This window comes from Giraffa tippelskirchi, chromosome 9, assembly GCF_054371585.1.
Source record: "Giraffa tippelskirchi isolate mGirTip1 chromosome 9, T2T-mGirTip1v1.2.pri, whole genome shotgun sequence".
NCBI classification, from domain to species: Eukaryota; Metazoa; Chordata; class Mammalia; order Artiodactyla; family Giraffidae; genus Giraffa; species Giraffa tippelskirchi.
This window is the reverse complement of record NC_137283.1, coordinates 15,694,887-15,711,740: the sequence shown is the minus strand read 5'-3', so window position 1 is coordinate 15,711,740 and position 16,854 is coordinate 15,694,887. Positions and strand designations below refer to the sequence as shown.

At 38.6% G+C, this 16,854-nt stretch overlaps 2 protein-coding genes across 11 annotated transcripts in view; both read right to left on the bottom strand.

The window, feature by feature from the left end:
• The window catches only part of TCAIM (T cell activation inhibitor, mitochondrial), a 37,342-nt gene extending 36,474 nt beyond the window's left edge, over window positions 1-868 (bottom strand). For 2 of the 10 annotated variants that reach the window (XM_081527853.1, XM_081527855.1), the window contains exon 1: window positions 109-515. Coding sequence is in view for 1 of the 10 variants with exons in the window: in XM_081527845.1 (XP_081383971.1) it covers window positions 196-262 (67 nt within the window). In the remaining 9 variants the exon portion in view is untranslated. Of the gene's footprint in view, window positions 1-104; window positions 537-645 lie in introns of those variants that run through there. The other 8 variants (XM_081527850.1, XM_081527848.1, XM_081527847.1 and 5 more) reach the window with 7 other exon arrangements.
• Window positions 869-2,567: 1,699 nt separating this feature from the next.
• TOPAZ1 (testis and ovary specific TOPAZ 1) overlaps window positions 2,568-16,854 on the bottom strand; it is a 57,443-nt gene continuing 43,156 nt past the window's right edge. The window contains 5 exon segments of the mRNA XM_081527805.1: window positions 2,568-2,861; window positions 5,941-6,124; window positions 8,271-8,474; window positions 10,148-10,312; window positions 16,529-16,694. Of these exon segments, the coding sequence (XP_081383931.1) occupies window positions 2,642-2,861; window positions 5,941-6,124; window positions 8,271-8,474; window positions 10,148-10,312; window positions 16,529-16,694 (939 nt within the window). The 3' untranslated portion in view covers window positions 2,568-2,641.

Genomic DNA, 16,854 nt, shown 5'->3' with positions numbered 1-16,854 from the left:
ACGTCGAGCTAAGGTGACTCTGACTGCTGCTCGGCCCGCACTCCCCTTCCGCCGCCCCGCCCCCCCCCCACCCCGCACTTCTGCCCCGAGCAGCCTGAAAGTACAAACGGAGTCCCTTCGGTCCTGCAGCTTCCAGTTCTAGCAAGTCTCCTCCGCGAGGGCTTGCTCTGACCTGCTCCACTTCCTACTAGGTACCAGGTGGAAGGACGGTCGCTCCTCCCGCAGGACTGTGCGGGACGCTCTGGGCCACGCGGGGGCGCATGCGCACCGGGGCGCCAGCCCGGCCAACGAGCTCGCGCCGCTCCCGCCTGCTCTTGCCGCACCTGACGACCGGCTCTGACAGGCTCCTACCCCCGGGGCTCTGTGAGCTCCCACCCCTGAAATCTCATCTGGGCGTGTACTGCTCTGCCAGTCCGTCAACACCCGGCTCCGAGGCTCGGTCTAGAGGAGCCCGGGCTCGGGGACAGGCCGCAGGTCGCGCTCTCATTGGCTGAAGCGCGCCAGGCCTTCCTCTCTGGGGCGCCTGCGCGCAGCCCGGGACGCAGGTTAAAACCCTAGCGGTTCTCAGCCCCGCGGTGACGTCGGCGACCCGGTGATCGCTTGCCTTCCCGCAGCGTAGAAGCCCCCGTCCCTCCGTTTTCTTACCTCCTGGCCTGGAGGGGGCTCTGTGCACTCACCGGAAAGCTTTAGGAGGCGCGAATGAGCGCTAACGGATATGAAGGACTAGGTGGTAGGGAGTCGGAAGGTGACTGGGCGGCAGGTAGCCAGGCTTGGCCCGAGGGTCGCCGGAGAGGGCAAGGAGGGAAGGACGACCGAGCGCGCGCATGCGCTGGCTCTGCTCTCCGCCCCGGCCCAGGTCCCCTCTCCCTGGGAGGGGAGGAGGCTGGCTTGGCGGATCAGTCCGCAGAGTGCGCGGGTCTGTCGCCTTCGGACGACTCTCACTTGACAGCTCCAGATTTAAAGGTCTTACCGAGTGTCCTGTGACTTCCTTTACACAAATGCCAATGAAAACAATTTATTTTCTCCGATTTGCATTTTTGACTTTGGCCCCTTCGGTATCTAGGCGTTTTGAAACCTTGAGCATTCTCCACCATCAGTTTGGGGTTTTTACTGTTACCTGTATTTCGCTTCTATGGCTTTGGTTATTCCCATAAACTGCCACAGGTGAAATAAAGCAAATACTATAACCGCTCTCCTCTTTCCCCTATCTTTTGGTACTGTTGACCGATGTAGGGGGAAAAAAAACCAAAAACCCAAGACCTCCCTTTGTTTCAGCCCTAAGGCTTCTGGACTACTCATTCGTTAGAAACAATCTGGTCAACTTGTGGTCCGTATCATCCAATCCCCTTTTCCCTAAAAGCTTAATTTACCATCTTCTGCATCTTCATCCTTTCAAATCCAGCCTTGCCACCAGCATCGAAATGGCTTCATATTTCTTTCTTTTCTTTGGGCTTTAGTTACCAGCTATAGAAAAAACAAGTTTCTAACTGTTCACTTACTGTTCTTCACTTGTCCTCAAAAGCACTTCAAACTGATGGTAGTAATCTCCAAACCCAATTTATTTCCTAGGTGCTGAATTTCAGTGATGGCAGTTAGTCACCCAGTTTGTTCATATTGGAAAACTGGGCCTCTTTCTGGACATCTTCTGCCTCACTTCCCATCTACCATTCACGAGGGTATTCATTCTACATTTTATCATAGTAAGGCATTTTGCTAAGTGCTAGGTTTTAGGTTTTTTATTCTTGTGAGGTTACACACTTATTCCAGTAATGCTGCCATTACATATTCTGGGAACTCCTTTAAGTAATACTTTCAGTCCCCCTAGTCACCACTTGCTCTTTTTAAATTGGTACCCTTACTCAGACATTTCTCTAAATGATTTAAATTATGGTTTGAAGTATCAGATCAAGGCTTGAGGATGACTACCGTGGAGAATGACTGCTGCAGATTCTGCAGATGGCTTCAGAAAAGGAGTTTACACTTCCTAAGGTAGTTTGAAAGGTACAATTCTTGTTTGGATATTTAAGTTCTGGCATATTTGTTTAAAATACTGTTGTCTTTAGTCATACCTAATGTACATAAATTACAAATCTTCAAGAAACAGTATTTTAAGAAACACTGAAGGAAAATTTAAGAGAAAAAAAGTTTTGGTATAACTCAGAAGGTATTCTGGAATTTTAGTGTTTGAGTCATTTTCCAGTATTATTTTACTACTCTAGAGTACAAATGTAGAACAGGCTTTAGACACTTTACTGAGTGTTCACCAGATTTACTTCAGACCCCTAATGGTTGTTCTGAAAGCTCCAGACACCTGCTTGCATCCTTTCTCCTTTATGTCTCCCTCTTATTAAATGCTGCACAATACTCAGTTTGTAATTTTTCATTTCTTAGATTTTAGAACAAATTGGGATTCACCATTCTTGAGATTACCTAAAGAGAAGTCAAGAAGTAATGTCAAAAATCATTTGCAGTATGGGAAAACCTCTAAGTTGCATACATCAATCAAAATTTTTAATGTTTGAAAACTATTGACATACTATATATCGATAAAGAGCAAAAGCTGAATATAGTGAAAACTATCTATTTTTATTGCCTTTTATTTTCAACAATGATTACTTGAACTTAAAAAAAAACTTTATAACTAATGGTTATTGAAAAGCCAAACCTTTCCGGCCCACTTCATATTCTCTTTCAACCATTTCAGGGCAGAACAATGTTCCAAACTATAAACCTGTTCCTTATTAACATTGACGGTCATGTGCTTAATGAAAAGCTTTGGATCTGATATACGAGCAGCCATAATTAATCTTTCCACTGCAGCTTGGTAATCATCCTTGCTCCGAGATTTGTTTTCTTCACATCTACAAAGTGAACACCTCACAAAGTCAGAAATTCTAAAAGGAAGCTATATAGTTTCTTTAAAAGATAGTAATTTACATGTATTAGTTCTAAGCTATGACAGTCTTTTACTATATTCTATCAGTGGCTTTCATACTTGTTTGACTATGATGCACAGTAATAAAGACACTTTATACTGTGACCCAGTATATACCTGCTACATAAACACTGAAAGAAAAGTTTCACAGAACAAGACTCACCCTTATGACCCTATGTTCTATTCTGGTTTATTTTTTAAAATAAAATGGTTGCAACCCCCTAAATTGATTTCACTACCCAAACAAGCTACAACCCACAGTCTGGAAACAATGATCTAGAACACAACTTATTACCTCTCTCTTTGTCATTAATAATTGTATAATTATTATAATACATAAAGTAATATTAAATTTAATCAAGTTTGGAGATACTAACATTCCATGTTTTACCTTGATACAACTATTTTTAATTGTAATATATACTTAATATGAAGCTCACATCTGGTAACAGAAATAGTTGCTGTATGCCTTTACTCAATTTCCAGTTATTTTCTTCAGTCATGATTTAAGGTATTTCACTGAAGTGCTACAATTCACTTTTTTTTTTTAAATTTACTTTTAAACTAAGTTTTCTACCAGTCTCAAAATTTCAAAAAACTCATACATTATAGCTATTTCTCCTGTGGGATAGGGAGAAAGAAGTATATAAAATAGAGATGTAGCTGTTATTAGGCATCACTTTTTCCCCTGTGTTCACTGCATCCTGCCCCCGGGCACACAGGGGGCCCAGCAGCAAAGCCCGAGTGTAAGTGTACCTGCATTAGCACCAAGCATGATCCACAGAGTGGGGGGAGTGAGGAACAGGAACCAGTGATCACAGGGAGTAAAGATTGGTCAGGCCGCTTCTAGTACATTCTAGCTTAGGATTGGTGTCTGAAATCTGGGCATATGCCAACTACATGCAGTTTTTGACAGTCTGAAGATGAATTAAATTCTCTCTCAGAAGTTAATGTAACAAAGCAGGGCTTAGTATGATAATAATAATAGAGAAAACAATATTGGTTTGGACAAAAGAGGCTCTAGGCATGTCACTAGCTATGGACTGGTGTCAAAAATACTGCCCCCACCACATCCAATAATGAATACAGACTGCATATGTGTGGGGAATGGAAAGTTATGAGAAAACCAAACCCTCATTAGGATAATGGGGAATGCAAATAACTCACGCTACTGTAGTGCACAGTCATAAATATAAGGCCCTCAGAAAAGAGCTCTAGCAAAAAAACTAATTTTTGTGAGTTTAAAATGTTTCAGGTCTCTTGCATTTCTGGAAATTTTGACAGCAGAGACACTGATTATTCCCTTGTTCCAGATTTTAAGGATGTTTACTATTTACTACAGTCAACAACTCTGAAAGACAAAGATAGCTTCTCCTTTGGGAGCCAAAGGCAGGTTTGCTTACAGCCTTTCTACCTGAAGAGCAAAGGGGCAGGCATGCTGACAATCCAGTATAAAAGATCTGGGATCTTAAGTTCAGAATGCCTCTCCTGTAATGGGACTCACTTCATGCACAGGTATATCCATCAGGGTCTGCGTGTGGGACTGGGAGCCAGAGGAAGAGATGCAAATGTGCAGATAATCCTGCTGCTTGCTGTGCCATGAGTGATCAAGTCCTGTCTCCAACCCACAAGTCTTGTGTCTTATGCCAGGACCTGTGACTGCGGCAGGCTCACTGATAGCCTGCAAATAGGTGAAATGTCAGAGTCTTCACAGATCTGGTCACAAAGGTCAAAAAGGGCACTGTAGCTTCCTCCTTGTTTTCTCCTGGACCACTCACTCTGAAAGAAGTTAGCTGTCGTGCCATGAAGACACTTGAGGAACTTATGGAGGGGCCCGTGTGGTGAGGAGCTGAGGCTTCCTGCTGACAGGCATGAGTGAGCCAGCTGTGAGATGGATCCTCCCGCCCCAGTGAAGCCATCAGGTGGGAGACTGCAGGTCCTGACCACATCCTGACTCCAATGATGTGAGAGACTCTGAGCCAGAACCACCTGGCTAAGGTCCCCCAACATTCCCGACCCACAGGAACTAAGATAATTTTTTCCGTTTTAAGCCACTAAGTTTTGGGATAACATGCACTGTTAAGAGATAGCTAACAGAATATTCAGTCTGAAGATCTGGTTTCTAACACCAGTAAACTGAAGTAAAATTCTTGTTAAGATACTCTCAAACAGGAGCCCTGTGAGACCCTTATCTTACAAGTTTCCTGGATAAAGCTGACAAGAAATTGGAATGGTGCACAACTACATCCTGGGACTCTGAACAAAAGGATCGGAAAGGATGCCACTCTGGTCCAACAGCCACACAGAGTAATATTTATGCACTTCTTACAACATTTTAAAATATCAAAACTAGTGCTGATGGCTTTATTTTCAACAGGATTCTTGGCTGAATCTAATAAATGATCATGTATTTCCCTTTTAGACTTGGTTTTTACATCTTCTGTGTTGACCAAAAAAAAAAATAAATCACTTTCAGGTACCTATCTGAAAACCACCAGTAAATGAGAAAGGTCCATATCTAAAGAAGACCCATCTCTTTGGATATCTAACAAGATCTTTGAAACTGTTACTTCCCTGGTGGCTCTGATGGTAAACCATCTGCCTACAATGTGGGAGACCCGGGTTCGATCCCTGGGTTGGGAAGATCCTCTGGAGAAGGAAATGGCAACCCACTCTAGTACTCTTGCCTCGGAAAATCCCATGGACGGAGGAGCGTGGTGGGCTACAGTCCATGGGGTTGCAAAGAGTCGGACACGACTGAGTGACTTCACTAACTTGTTTAGTTTTAAATCTCAAATAGGTCAAATCCTTTCTCAACGTTTACCTAAGTTTGCCAATACACACATGCACAAATATATATATATGTGCAAATGCTTTATATATATATATATATATATGTAAATGCTTTATATATATACACAAATAGATAAAACATTTACATCCTAGGGCAGGTGTAGGGAGTCAGGACCTACTGTCAGGATTCAGTTAGAAATATTTCAACCAACCTTTTTAAAACTATCTGCAGCATCTGTGTAGAAGTTCCAGGACTCTGAATACTACTAGCATTAGATACCAGGAAGACTTCAATGGCTAAAAGCATTTCAATTTCAGACAAATAGCATGGAATCAGTAGAAGTTTTCGGTACAAATTTCCTTCCAATGGTGGGTAGCAACCCAGTGAAAGAGCACCTGAAAATCAAGTAATAGAACAAACTTTACTAAAACTCCGACAGGTGAAAACATAGGCTTCCAAAATCTCTATAGGTGATAATTATTTTTGTTTCAGAATAATTCTTCACATTAGAGGCAGATTTACTGCATTAAATTATATGGTAGTGAGCTTATCCTAGTACATTTGAGATCATTCTTTGTAAAATGTTTTTGAAACATTAACTATGAAGCGAGAAATTTTCAAAACTGCCCACTTACTTTAAGCCATAGAACATGATAAAATATTTCCACTAGATGTGATTATAAGGCACTGAAAATCTTTTCAAGTGTTTGTTAACCTGTGTGTGAAGATAAATCCAAAGAGAGTTCCATCGATATTTTAAATGTCAACAGCGTTGGGTAATGTGATGTTCTGAAGACTGATCAGTGACTATAAATTACTCATTTCATTTTATAACTCAGGTACATTAGAAAAAAAACAACAAAAATACTCTTTATAACCTCACTTGTATAAGTCCCTAAAGCCTCACTGCATATGAAAATCAGGCATAGATGTGTTTACATAAGAGGAAAAGTACTAATAAGGAAGGTACTGAATTGTACTCAGGCATTAATTGCTTTAACACATTGCTTAAAAAAATGTCTTTAAAAATAAATTATTACCAGGGTTGAAAGAATCTGGGGGGTGGGGGGTGAATCAATGCATATGGGGTTTCTCTTTGGCTTGATAAAAATGTCCTAAAATTGATAGTGGTGATGGTTGTACAACTCTGTAAATACACTAAAATCACTGAATTGTACATGTTTAAATGGGTGAACTGTGTGGTATTTGAATTTTATCTTAATAAAGCTATTAATTAAAATTTTTAAATGGTTAAGTTTAGCTGTTTTAATACAAAATTTCATCTTCAGCTAAAAAACATAAAGATCATAGAAATCTCAGTTAAATGTTTCCAAGTTAATAATTTGTTTCTGTGGCATATATAAATGCCTTCTGATGGCATTTCCCCCAAATCGAACAGTTATTTGGAAAAAAATAATCTCATTAACATCAATTCTAAAAACTAAAATCAAGTTATAGCAAATAGTTACTTATATACTTTGTGGTGTGATTTCTAGCAGTCTGCAGAGAGAGTATGAGGAGTTGAAACATAACCATAAAATTGAAATGAGGTGTTATGAACAAACAATTCTACCTTGTCTCTAGATTTCTGATCATCCTTTTAAAAAAATTCAGTTTTCAAAACTTTTTATTGTAACTGGCAATAAGAAATACATTTTACATAATGACCTAGCACACATATAAGAATATCAAATAATATATAATCTTACTATCCGCAATGCATACTAATATTTTCTTTCACATCTCATTGGGGAAATAAAAGTTACCACTTGCTAAACTGATCCCAGCTGGCAACATGAGAAATACTCCCAGTTCCGAGAGGTTTCTGTTGGCGCCGATGGGGTGGCTGGGATGTTTGACACATACGGCACAATGGTGACAGAGTAGGTACTCAAATGTTTGTTATACAGAAGGTAGTGGTAGAATTGGAAATTTATGACAAATCACTGCATGAAGGCAGAAAAGAATTCCTTTGTAGATTACAGAATTGTTTTCTAATTAAAATACCTGCGAGGAGGTTGGGACTAGAGGAAATATTCCTTTTCTAGGCTTACTTGTCAGAAAAGAACAACTGCTAACAGATGAACAAAGCTCTGTTACTGAGAGCCATGTGAAAACCCATTACATATCATGTGGCACAGTAATGACAGCCTCTGTACCTCCTGTGTGCCTGTTATAAAATACTCTAACCAAAAAGGTCAGGGATAAGTACACATTCCTTAAACTTCATTTTACCAAGTGTTTTACTCCCATATATTTATAAAATATGCCAAACTGGTTCAAATTCTGTCATTTATTTCCTTTTCATATTCTCCAGTGGACATGCCAATATGCAAAGAAATAAAAATATAGTAATTAGAAATAAGAGACATAACAGGCTTTAAAAGAGCACACATCTGTGTAGACCACTGTTTTTAAACATGTATAAACTGATCTTTTTATATATTTAATGTCACATTGTGAATATTATACATAGATGTCAGGTTAGAAAATCAAATTCAAAACCAATATATTAAAATTAAAGTTTAAAATGTAACTTACTTTTGTAGTGGGCTCTGGCTTTGAGCCATAAACAACTCCTTCCTAAAGAAGTAATTAATCTTCTAAGAAAGGAAAAATCAATAGGGATGCTCTTTGAAATCATGAATTCTGCTACAGAGGATGACATACCAAGGCTGTTGCTTTCTATACAGGCATCTAGAAGTTTATTAAAAAGTAGGCTATACTGTGAGACCTCCACAGTTTCTGAAAAGAAAAAATAATTGATAAAGTCAAACTGATCTACTTTCATTTCTCAGACTTCTCTCTTACTCCTTTTGTTTCCCCTCTACTCTCCTTGGCCCAGTCCTACCCACTACAGGGGACACAGTCACCATACACTAAGTTAACAAAAAAAACATTCAACAAAAGCAAAACGGTGTGTCCACTATGTAATGGAGAATGTGAAAGGAATGTGACCGTAGAGGCTGCATTAACACCCCTGTCCATGGTTTCCCATGTGACTGCATCTGCACGGTTCTGTCTGCATTCTATCTATGGCATGGACCTCAGACTGATATCTCCTGTTACTAAAAATAAAACAACCACTCACAAATATTCACTCTCAAAATAAAAAAACCCCAAACCCTCCTTTCTTGGGTATGTCTACTCCTTTCTGCCTTAGAAGAAAGTGAAGTCACCTTGGAGACTTCCAACTCTTTTATTCGCTATATTCAATTGGGTGGGACTATGACCCAGACTCTAGGTCTTTAATGGGCTTCCCTTGTGGCTTAGCTGGTAAAGAATCTGCCTGCAATGCAGGAGACCTGGGTTCAATCCCTGGGTTGGAAGATCCCCTGGAGAAGGGTAAGGCTACCCACTCCAGTATTCTGGCCTAGAGAATTCCATGGACTGTATAGTGCAACGGATCACAAAGAGTTGGACATGACTGAGTGACTTTCACTTTCTAGGTCTTTATCACTTTAGGATTTTTCAGTGGTCCAGGTCTTATCAGGAAACTTATCTTCTTACCTTACACCAGAGGAACTTTCCTAAAATACCAACTTCATTATGTCACTCCCTGACCCCAAAACTAGGGTGATCCCCAACTACACATAGAAAAGTAAATTCTTTTAGCCTGCCATTTCCAAAATCTAGCACAACTATCTGATCAATCTCACTATTATTACTTTGTTTCATTATTAAGATAACTGTATATCAAAAGCTAGTTCTACAGCAACCATTGTACCAGAGATACTAAAATAAAGAAAACCTCATTGACTTTAAGAAACTTACTATCTAGGGGGAGAAAAGGATAAGAATGTTAATGACAATACAGAATCTCAGTGGAATACATGGGAAAATGGAGACTGACACAGCACTGAGGGGAGGCCTTCAAGTCAACGTTTTCATTAAACATGAACCCGTGCCCTGAACCCACTGCTCAGCTCATTTCTGACCCAAAGCTTCTGCTGTTTCCCTTGACATGGACTCTCTCCTGCTACTGACCTATGACCAGCAAGCATTCAGCACTACCTGCCACTGCCCACATGGGCATCTCTTTCTTTGAACTTGTCATCTGCTGAATTTCCTCCATTTAGTCCATGTTTTCCTATGTTCCAATGGAGACTAAGTTCCATTTTTTTTATGTGATTAATTTACTTGTTTGCTGATGACTTGACAGAGGAAGGAAAAGGGGAATGATGAAATGCTGCTTTCAGGAACTGCTGACAGACAACCCAAAGATAAGTATTTCTGGTTTTTTTTTTTCAAACCATCAGAAAAGTATATTCAATTTGCAGAGAACACATTTTACAAAAACCAACATCATTAAAAATACATGCTGGAATATAAAATTCAACCAAGACAGGTGGAGAACTGTTTCTTATTAAATACCAGATGGGCCAGAGATAATTAAGCTAGACTTCGAAAAAACATACCTTGAGAATTTTGAAAACCTGGTAGATTTTGCAAAACTTCAAATGTCTGTCTGTAAAGACTCTTCGCTAAGATTTCATGTGCGATTGTACAGAGCAGATTATGCCGATTGAGCACATCCAATCGATCGCAAGGCCATACTGGTGTATTGATGATCCACTCAGACTCTTACAAGAAGGAAAAGTATAAGTATTTTACACCATGAAAATTACACTTAACAGTATAATCACAACTAATGTTTTTAGATATCTTTTGGAGAAAGTGGCAAAACTTAAATATGTGTACTCAGAAAGATAACCACAGCTCAGATTTATTAGAAACAACGTATATAGTGATGATTAGCATCCTAAGAAGATGCAAACTAATGACCATTGTTATTTTAATCTTTTTACTAATTCTTCATTTTTCTAAATGTACTAATCAGTTATTGATTCTGAAGTTAATGATTATTTTTATATGATGTTTAAGATTATAATGTGTATATGTTATACTGTAAATATTATTTGTGTGGACAAATTGAACAATTTTACAGTAAAGAATACATAATTAAATTAGTTTTGGTATTCTCGGGGAACAGCTTTTCCCCACAATATCTGCCTATTTAAAATTTTTTAAAGAAAATATTTGCTATGTACAAGTTAACATCTAACATATATAAATAATAAAAGCATAATAATAAAAAGAACACTTAGGTACCCAACACATAGCTTAAAAAAAAAAGAGAGTATTACCTATACTGAAGTTCCTTAATTTCTGCCAATTTTCACACTGAGGAAAACAATGGCAGACTGCAGTACAGAACACCAAGGTGCTAACACGGTAGAAATGTCAGTATTTTACTAGTTACCTATTTCCCTAATAGTTTCCCTAAATAGTTACCTATTTACCTAATCATTATACACATGATGGGACTCAAAATGAAATGCTGTTATGTAACATTCAAATCACATTTCTGCATTCTTTTTCAACTGGACTAAGAGCAGGAGTTATGCTTTTGTGGCCTTTTCAGCACAGTAAATACAGAAAGTATTACAGAAAGATTTGGTAATTCAAGTATACAGTGCTGAAATAAAGCCTTAAGTATGGAGAAGAAAACTTTTAAAACAGGAGCTTGTTTTAAAATTACTAGAGCCCACTTGACTGGCAGACTTGATTTATACTACCTACAAGGCAACATTTTACAAATATTAGTGCTCTACAATTACTAACTCATTTACACAGATACCTTCATTAACCTACTCCTAAAGTGATTAAATCAATAATGAAGGGAAATACTGAAGAGGCTAAGAACATGAACTAATAATTCACAAAAGAGTAAGTACAAATGGAAACAAAAATAGTTAAATTCTGTAACAAGCAATTAAATGCAAAACAAACCAGTGAATATCACTTTTATTCTATCAAACTAGCAAAGAGATAGGAAAAATAATAATATTCAAAGGTGGCAAGGTTGTTTCATAATAAACAACTTCAAATGCTGGTAAGATGACTATAATTAGCACATTTCTAAAGGTGTAGAGTGCTTCTGAATTCCACTCACAGATTTAAAACCTAGAATGGAATATTCAGAACAGCCAGATTAGGGTTTACTTAAACTAAAGTGCACTAGTTTGTCTGATAACTAAAAACCATGAAATTGGGCAGTAACATCTGTATTGTTAATGTATACCCATGGCCCTAACAGGACAGGCTGTATAGATGGTACCTATGCAATAGTTTTCCAAGGATTTTCTCACAAAGGGAAGCTTTCTAATACACTCAAAATAATTTGCTGCAAATCTGAATGGCACCAAGGGCAAATATGCCAACATTTACCAAAAAGCTTTAAACTGCCCTTACCTTCTTGCCTAGCAATTCCATCAGAATTTATCCTAAGGGCATAATAAAGATTTAGCAGGGATGTTTAGAAGGGATTATTGTTTATTATAGCAATTTAAAAACCAGCTAGTTCAAGAAAAGTGGATGCATGGACATAGATATGTATCTGTGTTTATCTGTATTTGTTTATAAGGTGGAAAACTATGCAGCCCATTAAATGATGTTGGAGAGAAAAATTTCCTTTCACAGAAAAATGTCCAAGGAAAGACTGCTGCCTAAACAAAATGCAAGGTATAAAAGAGTCTGTATAGCAACACTATGGTGTTATTTATAATACTGGATGAGTGGCTGAATAAGAATTTTATCATCAGTTTTGCTTATTCATCTCTTATTATTTCTCTACAATGACTATTACTTACATAAAGGCAATAAAAGTTACTTTAAAATTTAAGAGCAGTTTCTCAACAAATAGCATAACTTTTTTTTTAAACAAAAATCTGTATTCTAGAATGTTAAGATACTTATTTTTCAGCCTCCAAACCTTGATTATAAAATTGTGGTTTTAAGGCTTTTTTTTCCTTTTTTAAAATGCTGGTAAGTGTATAAGGCAAGGTTGGAATTTGTTGCTCATTTGCCAGGAAACAAGGTGCTGAGCAACAGTTTAAAATGTGAGAGTGAACACATGAAAAGTCAAACAATGGAGTACTTCTCACCAAAAAGTCTGCTGCACATTAAATAAAACGTGTAAAATACTCTACAGTTCCCAAATGTAAGTGTATATAAACCTCTTCTTTAAAAAGTTTAGTAGGTAATAACTGCACATGTTTTTAAAAGGAAAAAATATAGGAAAAATATGTAAGCTAATCTGCCTCTCATCCCTGTCCTCCAAACACTCAATTCCTCTTCCCAGAAGCAACCACCATCAACAGTTTCTTATGCATCCTTCTGCAACTATTTTAAGGGTATAAAGCAAATATGTATGTATCTGTTAAAAAAGTTTTTTTTTACACAAATGGTAGCATACTGTGTGCACCATTCAGGACATTCCTTTTTTTTATTTGGTAATAAATCCTAGAGATCATTCCAATGAGTATTTGTGGCTCTAACTCATTCTACTCCATCAAATGGCTGTAACACAGCTTCACTGTTACATCCTTAACGGATACTTAAGTTATTTGGAATTCTTTGTTATCACTGTTGATGGTAAAAAAAAAGAGATTTCATATAACTTACAGTGCATACTTTCGAATATAGAAATAAATGTGTTTGTAGGACAAATTCCTAGAAATGGAGTTAATAGATTAAAGGAAATATGCATTACTAAATTTTGACAGATATTTTTGCCAAAAAGTCCCTAAAGACAATCCGTGTGAAGGTTCATTCCTCTATACCCTCACAAAAAGCATATCATTAAACTTTAATCTTTGCTGGTCTGACAGGTGCTTAGGATTTTAATGTTTATTTCTCAGTTATTACAAGTGAGATCAAGCCACTTGTATTTCCTTTCCTGACAACCGCCTGTTCACTGCAGAACCCTCTGAAGAACAAAAAAGTTCTGGCGACAACTTAACATACTTCTGTGGATCCTTTTTTAGAAGAAATAAAATCTTACTTATGAAAAATGACTTTCAATTGAAAAGGTCACTGCAAAAGAAATCTTGTGTTGATAATTGACAGAATTTAAAAAGATAATCTCAAAATTGAAACATCAAAATTGTAAAAAATCTAAATCTCCATGGCCCACTCCATACCCCTCCCACAAACTCTCCCAGAATGTCCAGTTAGAGAAAGACTGGTTTTGCCAGAAACGTTTAAGCAGATGATCACTTATACTTTTTTTATCAACTATTTTACCTTTCACATTTCTTGCCACATTTTTTCTTTTCATGGCGTTTGTGAACTCTGGCTTGCATTTTGCTACTTCCTCTTAGTATAAACATTCTATTTTGTATTTGTATATTTGCATTTTGTGTTGTACCTTTCTATTTTGGTTAATCTTTCTCCCAGGAAACTCCACTGGCTACATCTATTAAGCTGAAGAAAACCTTTTCCAACAAGCTTTTGATCACGAAGTCTAATCACAACCTCTATATTCCATAAACTCTCAGCATTCGATAAATGCAGGTGTTTTATGTATCGATAAATATATATGCATGCTAGTTTTGTGTGTTAGTGCAAAAGCTTCCAATTTTATTTACTTATGTGTTTATTCTGTCTTCCATCTCAACTCTGAGATTCTTGAGGTTTCTTCTTTTTTTTTTTTTAAACAGAGGGTTTATTTCTCTCTCGTGTATAAGAAGTTCAAAAGCTGGTACCACCTCTGGTGTGCACAGCACTGAGTGGTTCATCAAGGACTTCATCTGCTTCATCTCATTCAGTTCAGTTCAGTTCAGTCGCTCAGTCGTGTTCGACTCTCTGCGACCCCATGAATTGCAGCACGCCAGGCCTCTCTGTCCAAAACCAACTCCCGGAGTCTACCCAAACCCATGTTCATCGAGTCGGTGATGCCATCCAACCATCTCATCCTCTGTCGTCCCCTTCTCCTCCCGCCCCCAATCCTACCCAGCATTAGGGTCTTTTCCAATGAGTCAACCCTTCGCATGAGGTGGCCAAAGTATTGGAGCTTCAGCTTCAACATCAGACCTTCCAATGAACACCCAGGATTGATCTCTTTTAGGATGGATTGATTGGATCTCCTTGCAGTCCAAGGGACTCTCAAGAGTCTTCTTCAACACCACAGTTCAAAAGCATCAATTCTGCGGCGCTCAGCTTTCTTCACCGTCCAACTCTCACATCCATACATGACCACTGGAAAAACCATAGCCTTGACTAGATGGACTTTTGTTGGCAAAGTAATGTCTCTGCTTTTAAACATGCTATCTAGGTTGGCCATAACCTTCCTTCCAAGGAGTAAGCGTCTTTTAATTTCATGGCTGCAGTCACCATCAGCAGTGATTCTGGAGCCCAAAAAAGTAAAGTCTGGCACTGTTTCCACTGTTTCCCCATCTATTTCCCATGGAGTGATGGGACCAGATGCCATAATCTTAGTTTTCTGAACGTTGAGCTTTAAGCCAACTTTTTCACTCTCCTCCTTCACCTTCATCAAGAGGCTCTTTAGTTCTTCTTCACTTTCTGCCATAAGGGTGGTGTCATCTGCATATCTGAGGTTATTGATATTTCTCCCGGCAATCTTGATTCCAGCTTGTGTTTCTTCCAGCCCAGCGTTTCTCATCTCATTAGATCCTTGTAAAAACTTTGCTTGCTTGTGACACTCATCCCAGCTGCTCTTCCTTCAGAAGCAACAACTTCTTTGTAGTAACTGTTTCCATTCGATGTTGCTGTTTCTGGTCACCAAATGGGCTTCTCTCCCCTTGTACTGTACCTTTTCTTAATGATCCAGACCCTTATCGGCTTCATTTACATATATAGCAACTCCAAACACTGGGGAAAATATATCACAGACACAGGGTTAATATCCATAATACATTGAAAGTCCTGTGAACAAGAGCCAGGGATATCACTCTGGGACCCAGTGGGCTGTGATGAATTGGAAATTACCTCCAGTTGTCAGTTATGTTGTTATAGACTTGTGAATGGTGGTTTCCACGTTCCTGGGCCAAGAGCAGCCGTGCGCAGCAGTCACGGGTCCTTGTCATCATCAGGCCGGACGTCATCCCTCACTGGTCCTATGTTGCCACTGAATCACACACCAGCCGCTCTCGCTTTCCTTCAGGTGGTTGCTCGCTCAGTCGCTCAGTCATGTCCGACTCTGCGGCCTCATGGACTGTGTAGCCCACCAGGCTCCTCTGTCCATGGAATTTTCCAGGCAAGAGTACTTGAGTGGGCTGTCATTTCCTTCTCCATCTTCATTCTTATTTATCCCATTTTATCGATGGTCTAAGTAGCCAAAGCTATGTTAGATGCTGTGCTTCTACATTGCTCTCTAAATTATATTTACCTCATGCCCAGCTGACCTTAGTTGCTTCTGATGGCTTAACTGCATTGTAATTTCTGTTAGATGAATTGACTTACTAGGGAAAACAAGCTTTATTTTCTTGGTTTGGAGCCAGCTTGTCGGCACATGCAAAGATAGGGTTCATACAGATTGCAATCAGGATTTCCCTGTCTCAGCAGCTGAAGCTTGGGCTCTGAAGCTGGGCTGTCGGGGATTAAATCTGGCCTCCACTTCTTACTTGTTATGTCATTTTGGGCAAGCTGCTTATTGTCTCTAATAAGATTTTCTTATCAGTAATATGGGGATTGTAATAATTTCAAACTCATAGGGTTTCCATGAAGATTAACTGAGATACTCAGGTAAAGCATTTCTATGGTGCTGAGGCCAAAGTAACAACTAACTTTTCAACAAAGGTTCATACAGTTTCTTCTTTAAAGCTAGGTTAACATCCTCCTTTCATTTTACACAACAACCTTTCCTACCCACATGAACACTAGAGGCTTAGGCCAAATTATCAGCCACCATTTAATATCAACTTGAGGTAATTACAAATCCAAGAATTTATAATAAGCTTACAAAATATTTCATGCTGGTATGTATCAGAACTTACCCCTTAATACCCAAATGGCACCATCTAGACTTCCACTTTTTAGAAAAATTTCTGCTGCAATATTCACAATTTGACATCTTGGTGCTAACTTCTCAGGCCCTATAAGTCCTTTTAAACTTGTAAAACGTATTTTTAATTCATATAGTTTATCTAAGACCTTCCTTCCCTAGAGTAAAAAAAAAAAAAAAAGAACACTGTCAATCATTTAGAATATTATAGAGATACAAAGTCACTGAAGATTATATAGAAGGCAATTATGCAATTTGAATTATTATTCGAGACTGATGGCTATCAAACTGCTTCAAGACGCTCTCCTTAAAGCCCCT